At 42.3% G+C, this 27,829-nt stretch overlaps 1 protein-coding gene across 1 annotated transcript in view; it reads left to right on the top strand.

Annotated features, from left to right (window-relative positions):
• The window catches only part of LOC137384081 (SAM pointed domain-containing Ets transcription factor), a 111,001-nt gene that overhangs the window by 14,136 nt on the left and 69,036 nt on the right, over positions 1-27,829 (top strand). The window contains exon 2 of the mRNA XM_068057660.1: positions 20,240-20,710. Within this exon, the coding sequence (XP_067913761.1) occupies positions 20,263-20,710 (448 nt within the window). The 5' untranslated portion in view covers positions 20,240-20,262. The remainder of the gene's footprint in view (positions 1-20,239; positions 20,711-27,829) is intronic.

Here is a 27,829-nt window from a genome sequence, read left to right as displayed (position 1 = left end):
CTGCTGCCTATATCCTAATTTACACTAAGTCCCATTCACCGATCACCCCTGTGCTCGCTGACCTTCATAAGCTTCCAGTTAAACAATTCCTCGATTTTAAACTTCTCATTCTTGTTTTCAAATCCCTCCATAGCCTCACCCCTCCCTATCTCTGTGACCTCTCCCAGCCCTCTAACCCTCCAAGATCTCTGTGCTCCTCCAATTCTGGTTTCATACACATCCCCAATTTTAATCACTCCACCATTGCTGGCCGTGCCTTCACCTGCCTAGGGCCTAAGCTCTGGCATTCCCTCCCTAAACCTCTCTGCTTCTAGTTCCCTCCTTTATTAAGATGCTCCTTAAAACCTACCTCTTTGGCTAAGTTTTTGGGCACCTGTCCTAATATCTCCTTATGTGGCTTGGTGTTCAAACTTTGTTTGATAATGCTCCTGTGAAGCACCTTGGATCATTTTATAACATTAAAGGCGCTATATAAAATACAAGTTGTTGTTGCACTGCGTACAGTGGTCCTTTCTTCCCACTTTTCAAATGGAGGGTCGGTGGCCAGGTCCCTCTGCGTGCTGTGCAACAAAACTCTAAACCCACGTGTAAGGAACTGCTTTAAGTTTCTGATGTCCAGGACGCACAGAGGAAATCTTCTTTCTATTTAGGCTGCAGTTGTAATGTGAACTACAAGAATTTCAGAAGATTCTCTCACCCATCCCTGAAACCTTAGCGAGGAATATTTAATGTTGAAATGTAAAACTTACTGATGGCGATGTTGGCAGACAAAGCACTTTGTGCCTTCCGATGACATTACCCTACTCAATATATTAGTGGACGTGTTAACTTGGTGAAATAAACAGATTCAATTACCACCAGTTTACAAAAACATAAATTAATCAATTTACACCAATATCCATTTAGTAGCTGGCTTCACATCTTACCAGCATGGTTTTAAAATATTTGACATGCTTCTCATTCAGTATTTTCCGTATAAAGAGTAGACATATTGTTGAGTGAAGTAATGCAATTATATATTCATCTTTGATAGGTATTAAATATTCTTTGAATTGCACATGCATTTTAAAGCTTTGTTATGCTGTGGCACCAACAGATTTTATCATAGACTCATTCAATTGTCTTTTGCATTGTAGTTATGATCCAACGAGCTCTGCAATAGTCTCAAGCTGCTTTGAAGCCAGCTCCTCACAGACCAGTGAACTCGTTTCATGTTTTCATCAAAACTGAAGTCTGTCAAACCAGTCGGAATGCTTTTTCTTAGTAACGTTATTCTTGGCAGGCACCTAGAAATGCCAAAGGCTCAGAATGCACTTACTTTCTAGCCCGAAAAATTAGGTAATTCTGCTGTATCAGGAGCTAGATTCAGCTATGCATCCAGAATGCTGTGTAGGTCATGACTGACTCTCACTGTCATTAACCACAATCTTTCGGGCCATAAATTTATTCTCACATAATTAAGTTTCAAGTGCTAATAGAAAATTGCTATCTGGTGAGCCAAAGAGGCCCATGGTGTCTTTCATGAATGGTTTGGCTTGTTACTAGAAAAACAAATCCAATATTCCAACATATTCAAATATTCCATCAGGCAAGACTAAGGGCATCGTTTAAACAGCTAAATGCAAGTGAAATTTCATTAGCAGCAGACAACCAATGGGACAGTTGATTCTTTGCTAACATTTGAAAGATTAAACAAAGTCTCTAGTTGTCTGAACACTTTGATTTTGACTTTGCACTGTGTGCTTACCACGGTATCTCTGAGAGACGGCTGTCACATCTCTTGCCTGTGTTCCATGTGACTCCGCACCCAGACTGCACAAGACATTTTGTGTTGATACAAACCAGAAACCACACTGCAAGGATGGAAGTTATGTTGTAAAACAGGCCTATTCAGACTCAGGTCTATCAAGTCTAGTTGTCAAGAGACCAATGCCCTAGAGCAGTAGAAAATAGCCCACAAACTATATAGCGCAAAGATGTTGCAAACTGATAGCAGGAAATGAACACTTTGTAGATTCCATTACTAAGAAATGTTTGAGAATTAAACCAGAGATATACTGTAACTGCGTGCTTTGTTTGATAATGTTCCCAGGCCCACCTCATATTTCTCCTATGGACTCTCAAATCATTCCTGTGCATTTTTGACAAGTTCCTGTATATTTTCTACATACAGGCCAACAATTGTATGAGCAACAAAATTGAAGTCATGGTATTTTACTACTGTAAATTGAAAGGAAGTGCGCTTGTTAAAGTATCACCCAACAGTGTTATATTTTTTAATAGCGTAATTCTTTCCAATTTTCTCCCCTCTTTTCCTGAAGCCTCTGTCTCGTGCTAGTATGTGGTTCCAAGAACTCCACTAGCCATCTTGCATCTTGCCCAAGTGATCTGTCTTCATGTGGAAACTTAGTCAACAGGGTATTTGATGATAGTGATCACAGCTGTATGCATTTTTCAATAGAAGGTGTTCGGTAGTGATCAGGAACTTGAATCCTGACTGATCTCTTTTCTCCCCTCTTGTGAAGGGCACTGAGGCTAGCTGAAGTATTTCAACTGCTTCCCAGACTGAGATCAGCTGACTCACTACAGGCAGCTGATTGAACCTGAGGGCTTCCTAGTCTGGGGATGACTGCATCAGGCACTGACTTTACCCATGGAGTCATCAGGAGAATCAACAATATTTTCCTCAAAAAAAAGACCTACAAGGTATTCAATTGCATCACCTGAGTGCACCATGCAATTGGTAGTGACATTTTAGGCCATCTGGCAGCCATTTTGAATACAAGCAGCGAACAATGGGAGAAGGCACATTATTTTCCCATTTTCATTCCCATGTCCAACACAGACATTATTTTCCTGTAAAATAGTGGACAAGTTAGTTGATGATAGGGATCAACTGCTCTAAAGTTCCTACCATCTGTCAACTTGGACTCAAAGAAGTTTAGTTTAGTTTAGTTTAGAGATACAGCACTGAAACAGGCCCTTCGGCCCACCGAGTCTGTGCCGACCATCAACTACCCATTCATACTAATCCTACACTAATCCCATATTCCTACCACATCCCCACCTGTCCCCATATATTTCCCTACCACCTACCTATACTAGGGGCAATTTATAATGGCCAATTAACCTATCAACCTGCAAGTCTTTGGCATGTGGGAGGAAACCGGAGCACCCGGAGGAAACCCACGCAAACACAGGGAGAACTTGCAAACTCCACACAGGCAGTACCCAGAATCGAACCCGGGTCACTGGAGCTGTGACAATTTTTAAAATATCTTAAGTGCAGTCTCTTCAATGTCAAAGGTTCATACAATTTAAATTTAAAATGCCTTTTATTAAGTCATTATACAGTACAATTTATCATATTTAACTATCTGTGTACTAGATTCATTTTACTTTCCTCCTACATCTTTACTGAGCTGGCAAGAAATAAAAGATTACATCTAATCTTGGCAGTTCCTGAAATATGTGGGAATTTTAGTCTTTGCATAACCTTCTGCAGCGAGGTGTAATATGTAATGAATTACAATGTAAACCTGTTTAATGCTTCAGCAACTTTATTCTTCTTGGACTAAATGTAAAAATATCCAGGGCAAAGTGACCACAAGCGTTCACTCTTTTTGTCTGGCTTGGACATGCTGTTATTCACGGGTTCGTGCACCTGTGAACTTCAGACACGCTTAACTAGGAGGTAAAGCTGAATGGGGATCTGATTTTCTGACAGTGGTTGGTGCCACTTTCCCTCTGCTGTGATATTATTAAAGAAATAAAGAAATTTCATTTATGTAGCGCCTTTCACAACCTCAGCAGTTTCAAAGCCATTTATAGCTAATTAAGTACTTTTTTGAACTGCAGTGACTTGTTGTAATGTAGGAAATCTGGCAGCCCATATTGCCAATGTGACAATGACCAGATCTTTTTTTTTGGTGATATTGGTTGAGGGATGAATCTTGGCCAGGACACTGGGGAGAACTACCCTACTCATCTTCAAAATAGTGCCATGGCATCTTTTACATTCACCTGAGTGCTGACAGGGCTTCAGTTGAATATCTCATCTGAAAGACAACACCTCCAACACCTCCATTGGAGTGTCAACCTGGATTATGTGCTGGAATGGGACTTGAACCTACAACCTTCTGTCTCAGAGGGGAGAGTGCTACTAACTGAGTTACAGCTGACACAATTAATATACAATATTCAAGCAAACAAATGACCCCCTACTCCAAATACTTGGTACACAAACCCAGATGATTTTTGTTTAATTTTTTTGGCGCGCTAGAGTTAATGGGGCAATGCAATCTCTCAGGCTAACAGCATCCACTACATGCAAAGTCCTGCACATGGTTTCACAGCTGTGTTCCGAATTGGGGGAGACAGGTCTGATCATCATATATGTGGACAAATATTTATTTTGCTTATATTTTGGATTATTCCAGAAGAAATTATTTAGGGACCGCAAGAGAATAAACACTGATGGGCTAGGTATTGCAGGTATGCCAGGAGTATTGCAGGTAAAACAGATGAGTTAAGGGCAATGATTGACACGTGGGTATTGCAGGTATGCCAGGAGTATTGCAGGTAAAATGGATGAGTTAAGGGCAATGATTGACACGTGGAATTGTGATAGAGCAGCCATCACGGAGACATGGTTGAGGGAGGGGCAGGATTGGCAGCTCAATATCCCGGGATATAGAATCTTCAGGCGAGACAGAGGAGGGGGTAAAAGAGGAGGGGGCATTGCAATATTTGTTAAGGAGTCAGTTACTGCAGTAAGGAGAGATGATTTCTTGGAGGGGGCATCAAATGAAGTTTTATGGGTAGAGTTTAGGAATAAAAAAGGGACAGCCACATTGCTAGGTGTTTATTATAGACCCCCAGATAGTCAGCGGGAAATTGAGGAGCAAATATGTGCACAATTTGCAGAGGTGTGTAAAAATAATAGGGTAATTATATTAGGTGATTTCAACTTTCCCAACATTAATTGGGATAGTCATCGTGTTAAGGGCTTAGATGGATTGGAGTTCTTAAAATGTATACAGGAGAACCTCTTAGCTCAATATCTAGAGGATCCAACAAGGGAGGGTGCAGTGCTGGACCTAATTCTGGGGAATGAAGTCGGACAGGTGGTTGATGTGTTGGTGGGGGAGCATTTTGGTGATAGCGACCACAACATGGTACAATTTAAGCTTGTTATGGAGAAAGAAATAGACAAGTATAAAAAAAAGTTTTGGATTGGGGGAGAGCGAATTTTAGAAAAATAAGGCAGGATCTGGCCAAGGTAGACTGGAAAGACTTACTTGTCAGGAAATCTACAGAAGAGCAGTGGGGGACATTTAAAAAGGAAATGGGGAGGGTACAGGCCCAACATGTTCCCTCTAGGGTAATAGGTAGGAGCAACAAGCCCAGAGAACCATGGATGACCAGAAACATTCAGGGTATGATGAGAAGGAAAAGAGAGGCTTTTAGCAAATACAAGAAGAGCAAATCAATGGAAGCATTAGTGGAGTACAGAAAGTGTAGGATGGAGCTCAAGAAAGCAATTAGGAGAGCAAAGAGGGGATATGAGAAAGCTCTGGCTGGTAAAAGTAGGGAAAATCCCAAGATATTCTATAAGTACATCAATGGGAAGAGGATAACCAGGGAAAGAGTAGGACCCATTAGGGACCAAGGGGGAAATTTGTGGGTGGAGCCAGAGGACATTGGTAGGGTGTTGAACGAATACTTCACATCTGTCTTCACCCAAGAGAAAGAGGATGTAGATATGGAACTTAGAGAGAGAGAGACTGTGAGGTTCTTGAGCAAATTGTCATAGGGAGTGACAAGGTATTGGAGGTTTTGGAAGGCTTAAAAGTAGACAAATCTCCAGGTCTGGACGATTTGTGTCCCAGGATGCTGTGGGAGGTGAGGGTGGAGATTGCAGGGGCTCTGACCCTAATTTTTAATTCCTCTCTGGCCACGGGGGAGGTGCCAGAGGACTGGAGAACAGCTAATGTAGACCCACTATTTAAGAAAGGTTGTAGAGATAAGCCAGGGAACTACAGACCAGTGAGTCTCACGTCAGTGGTAGGGAAACTATTGGAGAAAATTCTGAAGGAGAGAATCTATCACCACTTGGAGAGGCAAAATTTGATTAGGAATAGTCAGCATGGCTTTGTCAGAGGGAGGTCATGCCTAACAAATTTGATTGAATTTTTTGAGCATGTGACAAAGTGTGTAGATGAGGGAGTGCAGTTGATGTAGTTTACATGGATTTCAGCAAAGCCTTTGACAAGGTCCCACATGGGAGACTTATCAAGAAAGCAAATGCACATGGGATACAAGGTAACTTGATAAAGTGGATTCAAAATTGGCTTAGCTGTAGGAGACAGAGAATGATGACAGACGGCCGTTTTAGTGACTGGAAGCCAGTGTCCAGTGGCGAACCACAGGGATCTGTGCTGGGTCCCCTATTGTTTGTCATTTATATAAACGATATAGATGACTATGTGGGGGGTAGGATCAGTAAGTTCGCGGATGACACAAAGATTGGCCGAGTGGTTAACAGTGAGGTGGCGTGTCTTAGATTACAAGAAGATATAGACGGGATGGTCAAATGGGCAGAAAAGTGGCAGATGGAATTTAACGCTGAAAAGTGTGAGGTGATACACTTTGGAAGGAGTAATGTGATACGGAAGTATTCAATGAATGGCCTGACACTGGGAAGTTCCGAGGAACAAAGGGATCTTGGTGTGTTTGTCCATAGATCTCTGAAGGCAGAAGGGCAGGTTAATAGGGTGGTGAAAAAGGCATATAGGACATTTGCCTTTATCAATCAAGGCATATATTACAAAAGCAGGGAGGTCATGTTGGAGTTGTACAGAACTTTGGTAAGGCCACAGCTGGAGTACTGTGTGCAATTCTGGTCGCCACATTATAGGAAGGATGTGATTGAATTGGAGGAGGTGCAGAGGGATGGAACATTTAAGCTATGAGGAGAGGTTGGATAGGCTTGGGTTGTTTTCGCTGGAGCAGAGAAGACTGAGGGGTGACCTGATCGAGGTATACAAGATTATGAGGGGCATGGACAGGGTGAAGAGGGAGCAGCTGTTCCCCTTAGTTGAAGGGTCAGTTACGAGGGGTCACAAGTTTAAGGTGAGGGGCGGGAGGTTTAAGGGGGCTTTGAGGAAGAACTTTTTTACCCAGAAGGTGGTGACCGTCTGGAATGCCCTGCCTGGGAGGGTGGTAGAGGCAGGTTGCCTCACATCCTTTAAAAAGTACCTGGATGAGCACTTGGCACGTCATAACATTCAAGTCTATGGGCCAAGTGCTGGCAAATGGGATTAGGTAGACAGGTCAGGTGTTTTAATGCATCGGTGCAGACTTGATGGGCTGAAGGTCCTCTTCTGCACTGTATTATTTTGTGATTCTGTGATTCTGGGTGATGTGTACCGTCCATTGCTGAATGGAGCTGAATTATATGCATAGATGTATATAAAAATTACATCGCAGAAACAAGCCATTCGGTGCAACTGGTCTATGTCAGTGTTTATGCTCCACACAAGCCTTCTCCTACCCTGATTCATCTCACTTTATCAGCATAACCTTCTCTTCTACTTATCCATGTGTCAGCAAGTTCCGATCTACTAAAATTACCTCAATAAAAATCTTTTCAAACAATGGTACCGAGATCATAGGGATCCTATTTCACTGGAAAATTATTCACTACTGAAAAGTGTTTTCTGAGTGATAGCGCTATTTTCCAATGGGTAGTTGGCACTGCCATTTGAAAGTTCGGTCACAGAGTTGCCAGATGTATGGCAGTATGGTAGGGAGCTGCTAGCAGTGTGACGATATTTGAAGGGGGTATCTGGGATTGTGCCATCATCTGCAGGGAGCCATGCTAATGTTTATAAGGGGTTGCCTTGAAACACTCCCAGTGATCCCCGCACATATTTGCCCACACCTGTGGATCCCCTTCTGTAACATTTGAGCAGTGTGAGCTTCCACAGGAAGATAGCACTGTGACTGCAGAAATTGTTATCTTTTATTAATATACTGCAATAATGTTGGAGTAAGTCTGTAAAATACAGAAATCTGATGACTTTTCATACCTCCTTATTGACCCTTGGGTCCAGAGTCTATGAAAATCTATGGTCTGCACTGACACAACATAATAAAATGAAAGACCTGCATTCATATAGTGCCTTTCACAACCTCAGGACCTCCCAAAGCACTTCACAGCCAATGAAGTATTTTTTGAAGTGGACCCACTGTTGGACTGTAGGAAACAATGATGGCATCATCTTCATCAAAAGTGGTCCAGTCCGAAAAAAGATTATAGCTATCTCCAGGTTTCTATAGGATAATGCTATCCAAGCCCGCCTTCCTTTTCCAGACTAGCGTCACTGTCAGTTTGACCAGGACACCAGACTTAGCGACTATTATTGAGGATGGATTGATCATGGGTACCCAATGAATTCAAGCAATTCACATAGGTAGGTAGAACAGGAAAGCAAAATATTATTTAAATGAAGAGAGACTACAGAATGCTGTGATATAGAGAGATCACAAAAAGTCAGCATGCAGGTACAGCAAGTAATTAAGAAAGCAACTGGAATGTTGGCCTTCATTGCAAGGGGGATGGAGTATAAAAGTAGGGAAGTCTTACTATGATTGCACAGGGCATTGGTGAGACCACGCCTAAAGTACTCTGTACAGTTTTGGTCTCCTTAATTAAGGAGGGATATATTTGTATTGGAGGCAGTTTGGAGAAGATTCACTAGGCTGATTCCTGAGATAAAGGGTTTGTCTTATGAGGAAAGGTTGAGCAGGTTGGGCTGCTCACTGGAGTTTAGAAAAATGAGAGGAGACCTCATTGAAACATATAAGATTCTGAGGGGCTTGACAGGGTAGATGCTGAGAGGATGTTTTCCCTCGTGGAGGGATCTCGAACTAGGGGGAACAGTTTCAGAATAAGGGGTCTCCCTTTTAAGACGGAGATGAGGAGGAATTTCTTCTCTCAGAGGGTCATTAATCTTTGGAATTTTCTACCCCAGAAAGCAGTGGAGACTGGATCATTAAATATATTCAAGGCTGAGGTAGACAGATTTTTGATCGAAAAGGGAGTCAAGGGTTATGGGGATCAGCCAGGAAAATGTGGTTGAGGCCACAATCAGATTAGCCATGATCTTATTGAATGGCGGAGTGGGCTTGAGGGGCCAAATGGCCTCGTCCTGCTCTTATTTCTTCTGTTCTTAAGTCTGAGAGAACACTAATTAACTTACTGCTTTGAGGTTTAGGAAAAGGAATGAGCTCTGCGAATTCCTCTTCATGAAATTATTGAATTTACAATAATGGAATAATTCAGAGTCTGTTTTTACTATATGGGATTTTATTGTTTTCTAGGGTCTTCAACTCATGTTTTGGAATTTACATTCTGTGATTCTATCTACTTATAATTAGGCACACTGCTTTACAGTGACTTAATAGGTCAACTTCCATTTTAAACTCAGTTGATTAAAGGATTTTTCCTCATGATTTGAGGACTGTACTTCATGTTCAAGATGTTTAGAATTAGAACAAAGAACAAAGAAAATTACAGCACAGGAACAGGCCCTTCGGCCCTCCAAGCCTGCGCCGATCCAGATCCTCTATCTAAACCTGTCGCCTATTTTCTAAGGGTCTGTATCTCTTTGCTTCCTGCCCATTCATGTATCTGTCTAGATACATCTTAAAAGACGCTATCGTGCCCGCATCTACCACCTCCGCTGGCAATGCGTTCCAGGCACCCACCACCCTCTGCGTAAAGAACTTTCCACGCAAATCCCCCCTAAACTTTTCCCCTCTCACTTTGAACTCATGACCCCTAGTAATTGAATCCCCCACTCTGGGAAAAAGCTTCTTGCTATCCACCCTGTCTATACCTCTCATGATTTTGTACACCTCAATCAGGTCCCCACTCAACCTCCGTCTTTTTAATGAAAATAATCCTAATCTACTCAACCTCTCTTCATAGCTAGCACCCTCCATACCAGGCAACATCATGGTGAACCTCCTCTGCACCCTCTCCAAAGCATCTACATCCTTTTGGTAATGTGGCGACCAGAACTGCACGCAGTATTCCAAATGTGGCCGAACCAAAGTCTTATACAACTGTAACATGAACTGCCAACTCTTGTACTCAATACCCCGTCCGATGAAGGAAAGCATGCCGTATGCCTTCTTGACCACTCTATTGACCTGCGTTGCCACCATCAGGGAACAATGGACCTGAACACCCAAATCTCTCTGTACATCAATTTTCCCCAGGACTTTTCCATTTATTGTATAGTTCACTCTTGAATTGGATCTTCCAAAATGCATCACCTCGCATTTGCCCGGATTGAACTCCATCTCCCATTTCTCTGCCCAACTCTCCAATCTATCTATATTCTGCTGTATTCTCTGACAGACCCCTTCACTATCTGCTACTCCACCAATCTTAGTGTCGTCTGCAAACTTGCTAATCAGACCACCTATACTTTCCTCCAAATCATTTATGTATATCACAAACAACAGTGGTCCTAGCACGGATCCCTGTGGAACACCACTGGTCACACGTCTCCATTTTGAGAAACTCCCTTCCACTGCTACTCTCTGTCTCCTGTTGCCCAGCCAGTTCTTTATCCATCTAGCTAGTACACCCTGGACCCCATGCGACTTCACTTTCTCCATCAACCTACCATGGGGATCCTTATCAAACGTCTTACTGAAGTCCATGTATATGACATCTACAGCCCTTCCCTCATCAATCAACTTTGATTCTATTAAGTTGGTAAGACATGACCTTCCCTGCACAAAACCATGTTGCCTATCACTGATAAGCCCATTTTCTTCCAAATGGGAATAGATCCTATCCCTCAGTATCTTCTCCAGCAGCTTCCCTACCACTGACGTCAGGCTCACCGGTCTATAATTACCTGGATTATCCCTGCTACCCTTCTTAAACAAGGGGACAATATTAGCAATTCTCCAGTCCTCCGGGACCTCACCCGTGTTTAAGGATGCTGCAAAGATATCTGTTAAGGCCCCAGCTATTTCCTCTCTCGCTTCCCTCAGTAACCTGGGATAGATCCCATCCGGACCTGGGGACTTGTCCACCTTAATGCCTTTTAGAATACCCAACACTTCCTCCCTCCTTATGCCGACTTGACCTAGAGTAATCAAACATCTAACCCTAACCTCAACATCCGTCATGTCCCTCTCCTCGGTGAATACCGATGCAAAGTACTCGTTTAGAATCTCACCCATTTTCTCTGACTCCACGCATAATGTTCCTCCTTTGTCCTTGAGTGGGCCAATCCTTTCTCGAGTTACCCTCTTGCTCCTTATATATGAATAAAAGGCTTTGGGATTTTCCTTAAACCTGTTTGCTAAAGATATTTCATGACCCCTTTTAGCCCTCTTAATTCCTCGTTGCAGATTGGTCCTACATTCCAGATATTCTTCCAAAGCTTCGTCTTTCTTCAGCCGCCTAGACCTTATGTATGCTTCCTTTTTCCTCTTAGCTAGTCTCACAATTTCACCTGTCATCCATGGTTCCCTAATCTTGCCATTTCTATCCCTCATTTTCACAGGAACATGTCTCTCCTGCATGCTAATCAACCTCTCTTTAAAAGCCTCCCACATATCAAATGTGGATTTATCTTCAAACAGCTGCTCCCAATCTCCATTCCCCAGCTCCTGCCGAATTTTGGGGCCTTTCTAGGGTTTTTAATTGGTGTTTTGAGAATAATGTTCCACTTCCAATAATTTTTATCTGAAATTTCACAGACCGATGACCATATTAGTAATTCAATGAAAAGTTCAGCTTTTGAGTTCTGGGCCCAGATTTCATTGTACAGCCAAAGTTCTTTCTTCGTGTATCCTTATGCAGAGCCACCTATGAATCTTACTTGTGATTATGTATTTATCCCTTTTTGTCAGACTGCTTGGGCTGGATTTTACCAGGCCCTCGACGTTGTGATCCATAGCGAGGGTGGCCTGAAGATGGGTCCGGATGAGGCCCACCACAGACCTCGATGCCAGGAGGGCCCGGCCCAATCCTCCCGGTGGCAGCGAGGCTCTGTGGCGGCCCCCACCACCCCCACCCCCGCCGCTAGGCAACAGAACCTCCATTAAAATATTCAAGTGAATAAAATTAATAAATTTACATAGACTTAACTCCAATCTTGAGGGCCCACCACAATCGTTGGTGCAGCGGCTGGCACTCCTGCGCCTTCAATTCCCCATCCGGGGAAAGGTGGCGTGACACTGGTGGAGAGTGGGGGAGGTGGTAAGATTTTCAATGCAGGAGGTGGGGGGCGGGGTCAAATGCACGGAATGGATGTAGGTGATGGTGGGAAGGGTTGAACTTCAAACTTTGTGCAGTTTGGGGGGGGAAGGTCAGATGTAAAAGGTGAATGTTTTGGGGGAAAGAGCAAATAGCTATTGTAATTGTTACTGGGGGATGGGAAAGGGGCATAAGAAATTTATTTATTTAATTTTGGGGGGGTTATGTGTTTAAAATTTAAATTAGGCGGCAGGGCAGGCTGCCCTTTAAAAAAGGTGGCAGCGCCCGCGCACAGGCAGCTGATGCCATTGCTGGCGATGAATAGCCCGCCCTTCCATGAAATTGGGGGGGGGATGGGCTGCCCCGGCTATTTAAATCAGCTGCCGCACTTGAGATTACGGCGGCTCTTTGGCGTGATCAGTGGCAGCCTCTTAAAATTCAGCTTCTTGTTGGTGCTGTCCATAATGGAATCCTTGGTAATAGTGCAGTTTCCCTTCACTCCACCCCATGCCCATCACCCCCATCCTTGCCAATTGCTCTTCTGGTTTCCATGGTTTATATTTTGTCTGTTTTAATATCATTAACTAAAAAGTTTAAAGAAAAGGAAATGTACCATCAAGTCATTTACATGGGACATCATTGTGATGAAATTGGCAGTTGACTTCATCAACAAACAAGGAAGAAGTTTCCAAACGTGAGGAAAATGTTCCTTTAACACGGTTTATGCAAAGAGAAGAATATCTTTAATATCCAAGGAGGGTAAAATCCAGCTTTTACAAAAAAAATTTCTTCTGGTTTTTGGAGTTTAGAGATTTGACTTCAGGTGTTGAGAATTCAATGTCCAGATGCCATTGCTCCAGAAGAATCCCTGACATCATTCTTCAACTGTGAAAAGGCAATATTTAACGGGGCTGTGCAATCTTTGGTAGAGTTTTCCCATGGTGTTTGGCAGCACATAGGAACATCGGAAGATAGGAACAGGAGTTGGCCATTCAGCCCCTATAGCCTGTCCCGCCATTCAATGAGATCATGACTGATCCGTGGCCTTACTCCAATGACGTAATTCATATCAGAAAAAGTCCTGCATTGCAAAAGCGTTATTGTGTTGTTTGTGCATTACATTATGATTGGCAGAAAGGATGCCAGACTCTCCTGGGTTCTCTGTAACGGTACCAATCTCCCCCAACCTATTCTAAGCAGAAACTTGTTGGGTTAAATATTAAGGCGCAATCTAGATTGTTTTTCAAATAATGAAACACTTTACTCTGCAACAGAGCAACATCAACTTGCATTTACATGGTGCCTTTAATGCAGTAAAAATGTCCCAAGGTGCTTCAGAGGAATGTTACCAAACACAATTTGACACTGGAAAACCGGTTTAATTGAGTTCTATTATTTATGTCCTTATGCAAACCACAATCTCGGTTTCTGTCAGGCTGCTGTTGGGCCAATAGAAATAATTTGCAGTGCTCCCTGCACTAATGGACAGTCATCAAGCTGTTGCAGGATTTAAAAGAGTGAACTCCAGGGGTCAATCCTCCAATCACTTAATCCAATCCTGAGCAAATAATGGAAATAAAATCCCCACAGTAACACACAGCCTCCATGTGTGGCAGAATCTATGGCTCGTTAGATGCAACATTGCGAGATCAAACTCAGAGCGACAGCCCACCTTTCAAAAGCGTTATTACAGTCTCAGTTGTCCTGCCTTTTCAGTCACTGTGATCCTCAGTAATATCCATAATCTTTAAAGAGGTGGCCCAGTTTAGAGATCTCTGCTGGGTTTTATTGAAAAAATATAATTGACGTAGTTTTTAATCAGTTCCCCAAAGGGCATCAAACAACAGCTGGACATGTTGGTTCCAGGCAAAATCCACCCTAGCAATTCTTGTACAAATATTCTCCTTCCTTTTAAATGTAGATTTTCTCTACATTTGTTTTAGAGCCAGGAGAGTGGAAGCAGTTCTAATTAAGCAGTAATTAAGGAAGTGTTTTCTGTGTTAATGTGGGAGTCATTAATCACATGTGCTGTTTCGGGCATTGTGATAGGTCTGAAGTTGTGGTAGTAGTCATATTTCAGAGGCTATGGTATATCAGAGGCTGCAGTCTATCTGGCTGGAGTATATCGAAGGCTATGATATATCAGAAGCTATGGGTATATCAGAGGCTGTGATATATCTAGCTGTGGTATATCAGAGGCTGTTTTACATCAGTGGCTATGGAATAGTAGAGGCTGTGGTGTATCTGACTGTGGTATATTGGCTATGATATATCAGAAGCTTTGGTATATCAGAGGCTGCAGTATATCTGGCTGTGGTGTATTGGAAGCTATGGTATATAAGAGGCTGCAGTATATCTGGCTGTGGTGTATTGGAAGCTATGGTATATAAGAGGCTGCAGTATATCTGGCTGTTGTATATCAGAGTCTATGGCATATCAGAGGTTGTGGTATATCAGAGGCTGCCTTATATCAGTGGCTATGGGATAATAGAGGCTGTGGTGTATCTGACTGTGGTGTATCTGACTGTGATGTACCACCAGCTCACAAGATAATTAGTTCATCCTTCCAGACATTCTTTGAAGTTTCTCCATTCCAGCATCTAACTGATTGCTAGATGGTTTTTGGGGTTTTCATCTCCACTACTCTATCCTGGAGTCTACTCCACGTATTGAGCACTCTTTGTGTGCTGATGAATTTCCTGACATCAATCTTAAATTTACTGTTTGCTAGTTTGTCCCACTCTTACAATTTAAAATAATTTTCCAGATTTACATTTCCATACTGTTAACTATCTTTATAACATCACTCCTCAGGCATCTTCTTTCAATACTGAAAAGGCCAACAACCTTATTTTATAACTCAGACCCTTGGCAATTGAGAGTAGCATTGTGGCTATCCTCTATGCTGCCTGCAATGTACGAATGGCTCCCTTGTACCTTAGTAATCATACTGGACTCAGTACTCAAGATGCAATCGCCACAGAGCATAGCTTCCTCTGATTTGTGTTCTACTGTTTTGGCTGAATAGTTCAAATTTCTATTTGGCACTTGTTGCTCTGCATGGTTGGATGTGTTGAATATCTCCTCAGACTCCTAGGTCTTTTTCAACTTCGTTCTTATTTGTTTCAATGCAATTCATGGATGGCTTGCGTGGACCACATTCCTTCCTGTATGCAATACTTTACATTGCATTAAATTTCGTCCAAGTACGTAAACCATTAAAAGTTAGTGTACAGGTACAGAAAGCGAGCAAAAAGGCTAATGGAATCTTGGCCTTTATCTCAAAGGGGCTGAAATACAAAGAGGAGGAAGTTATGCTTCATTTGTCCAGAGCCTTGATCAGTCCCCCTGCACCACACCACAAGAAGGACGTATTGGCTTTGGAGTGGGTACAATACAGATCCATCAGAATGATACCAGGGCTTAAAGGGTTAAATAATGAGTACAGGTTGCATAAAGTTGGTTTGTATTCCCCTGAGTATAAACGATTGCGGGGTGATCTTATTGAGCTACTTAAAATGGAAAAACATGATTTATGGGATATATGTGGAGAAACTGTTTCCTATGATAGGGAAATCAAGAATATGGAAACCATCTTACAATTAGAGCTAGGTCATTTAAAGAGTGAAATCAGGAAGTATTTTTCACACAAAGGGTAGGAGAAATCTGGAATTTTCTTTCTGAATTGACTGTGAATATTGAGGAACAACTATAGTTTTCAAGACTGAGATCAATAGATTTTTGTTAGTTAAGATTATCATAGGTGGGAAAATGGAGTTGAGGTACAAATCAACCATAATTCAATTGAATGGTGGAGCAAATCCAAGGGGCTGAATGGCCTACTCCTGTTCCTAATGTTCCTATCTCACAGTCCAATTCATTTTGTAATTTCTGACTTGTATTCTCAGATTCCACTGTCCTCCTAGTTTAATATCATCTGCAACTTTGACCAGTTTCACTCCAGTTTCAGAATCTAAGTTATTGATGTAAATTAGAATTGGCAGTGGTCCCAACAATAACGCCAAGGGCACATCACTCAGTACTCCCCATCAACCTGTCATAATTCTCTAAACTATGTCTGTTGTTTTTGATCTTTTGCCAATTTCTTATCCACCCCAAGATCTACTCCAGGTCAGTTACCATCTCGAGTACAACATTCAGTTTTAGGTATTTCATCACAAGAAGGATACATTGACCTTGGAGGGGTGCAGAGCAGATTCATGTGTGTGATAATAGGGCTTACCATTTAACTATGTGAAGCCTAGTCAAGTACCTTTGGAAGTTTAGGTACATCAATGCCATAGGGTTTTCCACTTGGGATGTTATTCCTTCTGAATCCATGTTGACAGGTGCTTCCTGAGGTATTATTCTAAAACTCATTCTCAACTTTAACCCTGATAATTGATTCAATTATTTTGCACAGGATTGAGATTAGTCTAATGGGTCTGTCATTTCATGTGTCTGTTGTGCCATGCTTTCTGAATTTGTACATCACGTTTGCTGTTTCAAAAATATTGGCACCTCTCCAGTGGCTAGTGGCTCCTTTGTAATAATTTTCAGTGCCTCATAATACTCCTTCCTATCCCTAGTCTCTCTGTTGTTGCTATGGTATATCATTCACTACGGTGTATCAGTGGCTGTGTATGTATTAGTTGCTGTGTTATATGTATGTCTGTGGTATATTAATAGATGTGTTCTATCAATTGCCATGATATATTTGAGTTTGGAGTATATCTGAGTAGAGGGAGAAGTATATTGGAGGCCATGGTCTCCTGGTGGCTGTGATATATCAGTGGCCGTGGAGTATGAGTGACTATAGTTATCAGGGGCAATAGAACAGCATTAGCTGTGTTATAACAGCAACTATGGCCTATCTAGAAATGGTTGTATATTAGAAGGGCTAGAAAACCTAAATTGCAGCTGAAATAATTATTAAACATCGTTGGGATTACTGCCAATGGAAATTTCAGGATAAAGATCCAATACCAATGGGATTTTCAAAATAGAATTGTTATTGTGAACATTGCTATGGCTTTTCCAATATTTTCATATCAGTCCAAGCTTACAATTACGGATTGTAGATTGCAAGTGAGATATCTCTGATTAGAATGGCCATAATTGAGATAACTTTCCAATTCATGTTCAGTGTTCCTTTAAGCTGTGTTTAAATTCTAAATGTACTTCAACCTTCCAACCTCTTCAACTAAATTATCCATCAACAAGAGATCAAGTAAACCAAAAAAGGCAACAGTTAACAAGGCAGGGTCAGACTTAACAGCAAAAAAATACACTCAATCAAAACTGTTCTACCTTATTTCAGCTTTTGCCTGGAACTAAAAGAACTGTCTGGAGCAATTTCTATGACTAAAGTTAATAAAATAAAGAGCAATTAAGACAAAACTTTTTGGGATTGCTCCTGGTCTCCACTGTGCTTTTGAGCTTTTTCACTCCTTCCTCCTATTTTAGGTCCTATCTGTACTCTTGCTTGAAACAGAACAGTCATGACCAGCTCCCAGGGCTTAGAGTCTGTAATTGGTTGGTAACAGCAGTGACTATCATAGAATTATACAACATAGAAGGAGGCCATTCAACCTATTGTGACTATGCCAGTGCTTGGAAAGAGCTATCCAATAAGTGCCACTCCTCTGCTCTTCCCCATAGCCCTGCAAATTTGTCCTTTTCAAATATATATCCAATTCCCCTTTGAAAGTTGCTAATGAATCTGCTTCCACCACCCTTTGAGACAGTGAATTCCAGATCATAAAAACTTCCATGTTAAAAAATTGCCCTAATTTCACCTTCAGTTCTTTTGCTAATTATCTTAAATCTGCATCCTCTGGTTACTGACTCTCCTGCTAGTGGAAACAATTCATATATTTAAATTTGTTTCTATATATTAGTGTGCCAATATGTTATTTCCCTTGTGTACCCTCAAAATAATGTTCCACCACTGTGAGACACACTCTCCAATAACTTAGTCAAGGCTTGCATGACTAACTCATTGAGGGAACAAGTGTGAACACAAAATGAAGGCCTAAAAATGCAAGTCGGACTCTCTGTTGCTGGGATGACAGAGGCCTTTCTGCAAATTAGCTTTTGTCAATATTTTTGCTTGTTCTGATGGGTTCAAAGGTGTCCAATCTCATGACTGTTTAATATTCAATAATTTCCTCAATTATTTATATCTTTTTAATAACTTTTTGCTCACTACATATTCTTGGCGGGTCCAGTTAAAATGTAATGCAATGCTGCTTGACAGACTGTACTAGATTAATGCGATATTGCAGAGTATAACAGATTGTTTTAGATTAATATGAAAGGATCACTGAGTGACCTGCTATGCAGAGCCACCGCCAATAACAGACAGACATTCATCCCAGTCTGAGTGAAGCTGTACTGCCCAGGTTTCTATAATCTTGCTACCTTAAAGTCAAACAGTGAGAGAGGAAGACTAGGAGGAGTTGGAAAGCACATCAAAGACAAACAAAAAGCTCCTTTGATAACCTTGTAAAGGTGAAGGCATCACTCTATACAGCACAAGGCCATACAGACCAGAAAGTATCTGGTTAGATGTTCCATCTCTGCCATTCGTTAACCGCAGCCAGTTGGATGTCCTAAATGTCCTCAAAACCTGGGCTAGGAAGAGCAAAAAAACACAACCAGTGCTTCTGCTGTTTATTGCTACCCAATGATCCCTGCTTGCAAGTGTATGTCTGTAGACATCAGGTGGAAACAGGGGCAGACTTGGCTGTGGTGCCTGTCACAGTTGAACAGCTCACACAAACACACTCTCAGTGCTCACACAAGAAGAAAGGCCACTTGGGCAATTCCACAGCAGGAGTCACCGTCTTCAGGAGGGAAGGAAGAAAAGATCAAGGTAAAAATTTGCAGGCCCTGATATTGCGTGGGGTCTCCAAATCTTCTGCTGTAATTTTGGCAGGCGTTTAATGGAAGCCCAGAGAAACAGGGTAAATGGTTGAAAACAGTGTTACAGTGGGTAACCCAGTGGCGGCTTTGCGGAACCTCAAAGCCACAGAGTTTAAATTCATGAACTACTGGCTGAGCTGTTTCTGTTATATTAGCTGTGAGTGAGGGACTAACATTATTATCTTAACTGGAAGCACCATAACTCTTCAAATAGCACCTCAAGACTGTTGGTGGTCAATTGTAAATATTAAGATTTTAACACCACCAATCTGTCAATTAAAATGTACAATTTTTACGCAGAAATTTCCTTTCAAGTTGGACAGTATATTTCTGTCAATCTGCCAGGGAGCAGACTGCGGTTGGATATTCCCACCCCACCTACAGCCTGCATCTATTTCCCAGGCATTGTACAGGAGACCGACAGAAGAGGTAGCTTTACTTTCACATTGATCGCTACAGCAGGGCCTAGTGGAGATGCGAAAGTGTGCGGGTAGGGGTATGTGGACTAACTATATCAAAAAAACTATTAAAAATCTTTAAAACTAGGGCATATTAAGTTTAAGAATGAGTACACTTCAATGTCTAATTCTTGTTCATCTTGGTGCCATCCAGTATTAAATCCCCTTCACTTGGTAAATGGCAAAAGAGTCGTTGCAAGAAAGAGATGGGCTCTTTTAATTAAAAGTCATGAAAAGAAAGTCAGATGTTGTCTGTTTAAGTAGCAGCTTTTCTTTGCACAAGAAATAAACTGCAGTTTGAATCCTGTATTTGGACTATTAGCTGCACTTAACGTGATGACCCATTAATGCAAACTGACCCATGAGTAAAACATTCATTAAAGCCCATTCAGGAGTTACTGGGATATTTAAGTGACCGACTGACCCTATAATCCCCTGTTTCTAGCTTACAGCCTCCCAATGGGTTCAATGAACAGTATTGCTGTGAGGCAGTCAATAGTCATCAGTCTATGGATGGTGATATTATGCTATTAAACATTTGTCTCTTCTTATTTTGCTGTAGATCTGAGAAGTTTACTTGAGGTGATGGGCAGTGCTGGTCGGCGACTGACCATGCTGCAGCAGAACCGAACTGCCTTCGAGGATGCAATACTGACCAACCTGGAGAAACCCGGCCACCCAAAGGCCCTCGAGTGGACCGTGGTGGAACCATCCAGTAACCCCTCAACCCCTGAACGGACACTGCCTGTCTACTTGTCCTACTTCGACATGTTGCTAACTGAAGACTGTGCGTGGCTGTCTAAGGGGTTGGTGGAGCGTCCAGAGATTGACCACGGCTTGAAGACTGAGCCACACAAAGAGCCAGATCAATGCCCCATAGTGGACAGTCAGGAGCTGTGTGTGCCCACAGAGCTGGACTATCAGAACAGTGTCCACCTAGAAGAAAGATCCCTAGAACAGGTTCAGACGATGGTGGTTGGGGAAGTCCTCAAGGAGATAGAAACAGCCTGTAAACTACTAAACATTGCAGCAGGTAAATGATACCAAATGTAACTTAAATTATTGGGTTTAACAGCTAGTCTGATCAAAGTCATTATTTTAACCTTTCCATAGCAGTTATACCTGAGTCTGAACAAAATGCTGTCATAGCACTAATCTAAATATGCACTCATCCTGCTGCTGTCAGTTCTGTTCTATCCCACAACTGTTAATTATTCATTAGTTCCTTATATCTTTTCATAAATTTTCACTGAATAAATGTTCTTGACACTCATGATTTAAATGTTACAGCGTGACTATTCTAGATTGGTATGATAGCAAATAATTTACCTGTAAACCAGGTAAACTAGATTAATCTGTTACTGTATGGCATGTTGATAGGACGTTGTCTAGAGCAATGTGATACAGATTAATCAATTGTGCGGCATAGCTGACTGATGATCAAGATTAATGTACGATGATGCAGCCAAATTGTTTGCTACAGATTAATATGACATTGTCACATAACAGATTGTTCTAGAGCAAGCAACATTGTGCAATGGGACAAGGTTCCCTTGCTCTGTATTAGTGTGACACTGCATTGTTCTACATTAATGGTAAATATAAGGAGAATATTTGTAAGTTATGTCATGGACAATGCCACACAATGCCACACATTTGAGCGGCACAGTGGTTAGCACCGCAGCCTCACAGCTCCAGCGACCCAGGTTCAATTCTGGGTACTGCCTGTGTGGAGTTTGCAAGTTCTCCCTGTGTCTGCGTGGGTTTCCTCCGGGTGCTCCGGTTTCCTGCCACATGCCAAAGACTTGCAGGTTGATAGGTTAATTGGCCATTATAAATTGCCCCTAGTATAGGTAGGTGATAGGGAAATATAGGGACAGGTGGGGATGTGGTAGGAATATGGGATTAGTGTAGGATTAGTATAAATGGGTGGTTGATGGTCGGCACAGACTCGGTGGGCCGAAAGGCCTGTTTCAGTGCTGTATCTCTAAATAAATGAAAATAAACATCACAGCATCTCTACCAGATGAATCGGTGCATTGATCTGCAGTGTGTTGTGCCTATGATATCTTATCAGTCTTAAAACAATGGGATACATTGAGCACTTTCACTTTGACATTGAACAGTATGGTGAAGTGCACAGTGTCTCAAACGGCATGTCTAGCAAGGAAATAAATCTTTTAAATGAGAGCAAAAATGAACCTAATTTGAGCAGTTAAGAGGTGAAGCAATGAATTCACAATCTCAAGGTTTTACGTAAATGAAATGGAGATAACTCAACAAGAAAAACAATCTAATGAACAGCACAACTTGCCTTCACATTCCTTATGGAGAAGATGTCTCGGAGCACTTTAGAATAAAAGGAGGAGAGGAATATTACAGGCACTGAGCAGGGAAGAGGAGAGAAATGGAGAGGCTGGAAACAAAACTTGGTGAAAGTGGGGGAGGGTTTGATGGTGTTCTCAGAGCAGGGAAAGAGGTGTCAAGGCAGAGGGGACTGGTTAGAGAATACGAGAAAGCAGTAGAGTGGATGAATAAGCGGTCGATTATGGTGGAACAGAGGGTGTGAGAATTGAGGAGAAGTCCAATGTTAGAGGACTGAATAGTGTGTGTACCCACATAAAATCCAGTTGTAATAGAATAAAGAGAAAGTAAAACAAACCTTTCAAGCATTGCATTCCAGATCATAAAACCCACACCATTAAAAAAATGTCCTCATCTCTCCTCTGGCTCACTTGCCAACCTGTGTCCTCCGGTTACCGATCCTACTAAGCAGACTGACTATTTTGAGTAGCTTTAAAGCTCCGCTGATTTCAGGCAAAGTCATGTCTTCAATCAGCCGTTTGCACTAGTAACAACTACGGCAGACGGTCAGACGGCTAGGACAGGCACGGTGGCCCAAATGACCTCACCCTACTATGATCTGGTCTGGTCTATAGCCAGGCAGGTCGGGCAGCATCATACAGACGGTTTTACCATCCGCCATGTATAGCGGGCAATTTGCATCTAAACGAATATGTCCGCTATTTGCGGTGGGGATTGTATTGGGCTCAGATCTCTGACAAATAGTGGATCTGTTACACTGCAATTACCTGGTAACTCTCTTGGGAGAATTCATTCTTGTTTTGCTTGTATTGGAACAAATGAGTTCGGGGTTTACAGAGAGCTATTCTTTGAAAATAGAACTTTAGAATTAACGGCATGAACTGAGCTGAAAAGGATGCAGTAGAGTTTTATGCTTACTTCCTATTTTAAGTAAAGCTGATTGCACTGTACTTGGAAGAGAACCCTGATCATCGTGCCTGTGTCAGCTCTTGGAAAAAGCTGTCCAATTAGTCCCACTCCTCAGCTTTTTCCCCTTAGCCCTGCAATTCTCTCCCCTTCAAGTATTTATCCAATTCCCTTTGAAAGTTACTTTTGAATCTATTTCCACCATCCTGTATTCTATCATATGGAAAGAATCCTCCAGCATTTGTCCCGATTCAATGTGGGGAAAATGTGGGCTCAGCAAGCCGTGTTATTGCATCTGCATCAGAATATCTGGCAAACTCATTCAGTTTGATCTCTGAAAAAACAGTGTCAGGAGTGGAATATGAACAGAAAATGCTGGAATTACTCAGCAGGTCTGGCAGCATCTGTGGCGAGAGAATCAGAGTTAACGTTTCAGGTCAGTGACCCTTCATCAGAACTGATGAAAGGTCACAGAACTGAAACGTTAACTCTGCTTCGCTCTCCACAGATGCTGCCTGACCTGCTGAGGTATTTCCAGCACTTGCTGTTTTTTATTTCAGATTTCCAGCATCTGCAGTATTTTGCTTTTATTTTCGTGTCAGGAGTGGAATCGTTGTGTTTCAGGGCTGTACAGGGAACACTGCAAATTTAAACTGTGCATAATAACTTTGACTTCAATAACCAACAGCTCCCAGATTTCAAGTTTTTTAAAAGTGCAGAATTACTTTAAATTATTATTGCTATCTTTTGGTGAAATTTTTATAACGTTACTGATCCTCAACCCAGGCTGGGTTGAGCAGAAATTAGAATATGAAACTCCACACATCTTTATCGAATAAACCTTCCCCTCTTCTGCCTTGGACTTTAACTCAGAGGAGTGCCTCTCAGTGCACCAGTGTGACAAATAAATTTCCCAATTAATAGCTTTCTGCTCTCTCTCAGTGAGATAATCAATCCTCTGTCTTATCATCACTAAGCAGCATTTCTAACACAATCCATTTTAACTCTTATAGTTTTCACTCTGATTTTATCCTTTACCTCTCCTCTCATATGGTCACTATAGTTGGTATCAGCCCTCCAGTACCTCACTCAAGCAGAAATCCATCAGGCATGAGCATGAGCAGCAAGTGTTGACAGGATATTCGACCACGTGGTGCATCAGAGCCAAGTTTGTCCATGACTGGCATCCGCACATTCACACTTTCCAGCAAGGGTCACTGAACAATGATCTGCAGGTAGGGATATTTTAGTGGATGTACACAGCTAACCCAGCCTAGGACACTGAGACTAATTGCAGCAGTACTGCCCAGGCTGAGTTCCTCCAACTCAATACAGGCAAGGAATCAAAGTTATATGGTTCAGTACAACAGGCATATTGTCTATTTGGTCAATGGACCTTGCCAGGGAGCAATAACACAATCTATTTATGAAAATGTTTGCTTGGTTAATTTTATTGACAGTTTATATAAAATTGAAACCACAGCACTGTGGCAGCGATGTCAGTACTGCAGTTTCTGAATCTGTTGTGACAGAAACTAATGTAAGATTGACAGCCTGGTGACTGACATCACTGCTGATTTGTGAACACGGCAACAGATCTACAAATATGAAAATACTTTAACCACGACATAGAACAGCATCTTTTTTAGATGCAGCCAAACTTGTTTCTAAACCTTTGAGAGCTTGCCAAAGTGGACAGCAGCTGTTAAAGTTTATGATATGGGAGCATAGGTACAGGTGTAGGCCATTCAGCCCCTCGAGCCTGCTCCTCCATTCAATTATATCATGACTGATCAGCATCTTAACTCCATTTTACAAATTGGTTCCATAACCTGAGTGCAGAGATACATTGGTGCAGAGTTGCAGATGATTCTGAAGACTGATGGCAAGCAGTGTTCGAGCATCCTTCTGAGGTTTAGAAATACAGCCCAGTCCTTAATAAAATTTCAATCTGTTTATGCAGTAACAGGAGGGAGGAAGTGTGTTTATGAAGCAATAATTTCTAAGTGTATGTTAAAGACCAACATTTTGTTCAACGGGGTATGGCTAATACCCTGAGCTTAGCCACATGAAAGAGCCTGTAAAAGGTATCAATTTTTTTGTAAATTACAGGGGCTGGAGAAGGGGCAAGTAGAATCAAACTAAATATTATTAAGCAAGCAAGTGGGAGGAATAGCCTGGTGTGTGGAGCACAGCTTCCTTATTTTGTATTCATCCACAGGATGTGGGTATCACTAGCAAGGCCAGCACTTATTGCCCGTCCCCAATTGTCCTTGAGAAGGTACTGAGCTGCCTTCTTGAACTGAATAGCTTTTTGGCCATTTTGGAGGCCAGTTAGGAGCCCACCACATTGCTGTGGCTCTGGAGTCACATGTAGGCCAGACTGGGTAACAACAGCACATTTTCTTCCCTAAAGGGCATTAGTGAACCAAATGGGTTTTTATGACAATCCGGTAGTTTCATGGTCACCATTACTGATACTAGCTTTTTATTCCCGATTTATTTAATTGAATTTAAATTCCCCTACTGTGATAGTGGGATTTGAACTCATGTATCTAGATCATTAGCCCAGGCATCTGGATTATTAGTCCAGTAATAGTAGGCCAAGAGAGTGTGGGAAAATGGTGCACTGACACGGAACACAAAAGTTCGAGTGTATCAGGCCTGTGTCCTCAGTACCTTGCTCTATGGCAGCGAGGCCTGGACAACGTATGTCAGCCAAGAGTGACGCCTCAATTCATTCCATCTTCGCTGCCTCCGGAGAATACTTGGCATCAGGTGGCAGGACCGTATCTCCAACACAGAAGTCCTCGAGGCGGCCAACATCCCTAGCTTATACACACTACTGAGTCAGCGGCGCTTGAGATGGCTTGGCCATGTGAGCCGCATGGAAGATGGCAGGATCCCCAAAGACACATTGTACAGCGAGCTCGCCACTGGTATCAGACCCACCGGCCGTCCATGTCTCCGCTTTAAAGACGTCTGCAAACGTGACATGAAATCCTGTGACATTGATCACAAGTCGTGGGAGTCGGTTGCCAGCGTTCGCCAGAGCTGGCGGGCAGCCATAAAGACGGGGCTAAAGTGTGGCGAGTCGATGAGACTTAGTAGTTGGCAGGAAAAAAGACAGAGGCGCAAGGGGAGAGCCAACTGTGTAACAGCCCCGACAAACAAATTTCTCTGCAGCACCTGTGGAAGAGCCTGTCACTCCAGAATTGGCCTTTATAGCCACTCCAGGAGCTGCTTCACAAACCACTGACCACCTCCAGGCGCTTATCCATTGTCTCTCGAGATAAGGAGGCCAAAGAAGAAGTAACCACTATTCTACTGTATCTATTTATAACAAGTCAGCACACTTCACCGTAATTGTATGTGTAGCACTTTTTGAGATGTTTCTGAGAGATCTGATAAGGTGGCATATAAATGCAAGTCTGTCTTTCTTTCCTAATGGGTTTGAATTCCCAGGTTTTCCTGGTGTCCAACATCCACTATTGACAGTTCTTTACTGGGCCACTAACTGGACTTGACTTAGAGCGCCAGGTTAGTGAGAGGTAAGAAGAGTACAGAGGAGGCATGGTCCTCCGTTATGGCTGGACCTCTCTGAATGTCAGTAATTGAATGAGGTACTTATAGATCTTACAACCGGAGGAAATAGTTATCACAAAAATCGCAAAGCGACGTACAGATGAGAGAGGCATTTCAACTCATCAATTCCCATTCACCACAACATCTAACTGTCTCTGAACTGATTCAACTGATGTACCTGGAAAATCATTCCTGGTATTAATTACTGTTTCTGTGTACAATTGCATGCTGATAACAGTCCTGAACTTGTCTATGTACTATATCCTATAGTTGCAATTTAACTAAAAAAGATTAACAACAACAACAACATATATTTATATAGCGCCTTTAATGTGATTAAACGTCCCAAGATACTTTACTGGAGCATTACAAAACAAAGTATGACACCGAGCCACAAGGAGAGATTTTAGGTCAGATGACCAAAAGCTATGTCAAAGAGGTAGGTTTTAATGAGTATCATAAAGGAGGAAAGCGAGGTGGAGAGGCGGAGAGGTCTAGGGAGGTATTGCAAAGTTTGGGGCCTAGGCAACTGAAGGCGCAGCCACCAAATGTGGAGCAATTAAAATCGAGGATGCACAAGAGGCCAGAATTAGAGGAGTATAGATATTTTGGAGGGTTGTGGGGCTGGAGGAAATTACAGAGATAGGGAGGGGCGAAACTATGGAGGGATTTGAAAACAAGGATAAGAATTTTAAAATCAAGATGTTGCTTGACCGGAAGCCAATGTAGGTCAGCGAGCACAGGGGTGATAGGGGAACGGGATTTGGTGCAAATTAAGACATGGACAGCCACAGAGATTTGGATTACCTCAAGTTTACAGAGAGTAGAATGTGGCAAACCAGCCAGGAGTGTATTTGAATAGTCAAGTCTAGAGGAAACAAAGGCATGAATGAGGGTTTCAGATGGGCTGAGCCAGGGGTGAGGTCAGATGATGTTACGGAGATATAAATAGACAGTTTTAGTGATGGCACAACTATGAGGTTGGGAGCTCATCTCGAGTCAAATGTGGCACCAAGGTTGCAAACAGACTGGCTTAATCTCAGACTGTTGCCAGGGAGAAGGCTGGAGTCAGTAGCTAGGGAATGGCGTTTGGAGCGGGGACTGAAAACAATACCTTTAGTCTTCCCAATATTTAATTGGAGGAAATTTCTGCTCATGTGGTACTGGATGTTGGATAAGCAGTCTGATAATTTGGCAGCAATGGAGATGTCAAGAGAAGTGGTAATAATGGTGATTAGGGGAGATGGTGGTGTAGTGGTAATGTCACAGGACTAGTAATTCAGAGGCCCAGGTTAATTCCCTGGGGACATGGGTTCAAATCCCACCACATCAGTTG

This window comes from Heterodontus francisci, chromosome 25 (assembly GCF_036365525.1).
Source record: "Heterodontus francisci isolate sHetFra1 chromosome 25, sHetFra1.hap1, whole genome shotgun sequence".
In the NCBI taxonomy this organism is placed as follows: Eukaryota; Metazoa; Chordata; class Chondrichthyes; order Heterodontiformes; family Heterodontidae; genus Heterodontus; species Heterodontus francisci.
This window is presented reverse-complemented; position numbering and strand designations above follow the sequence as displayed.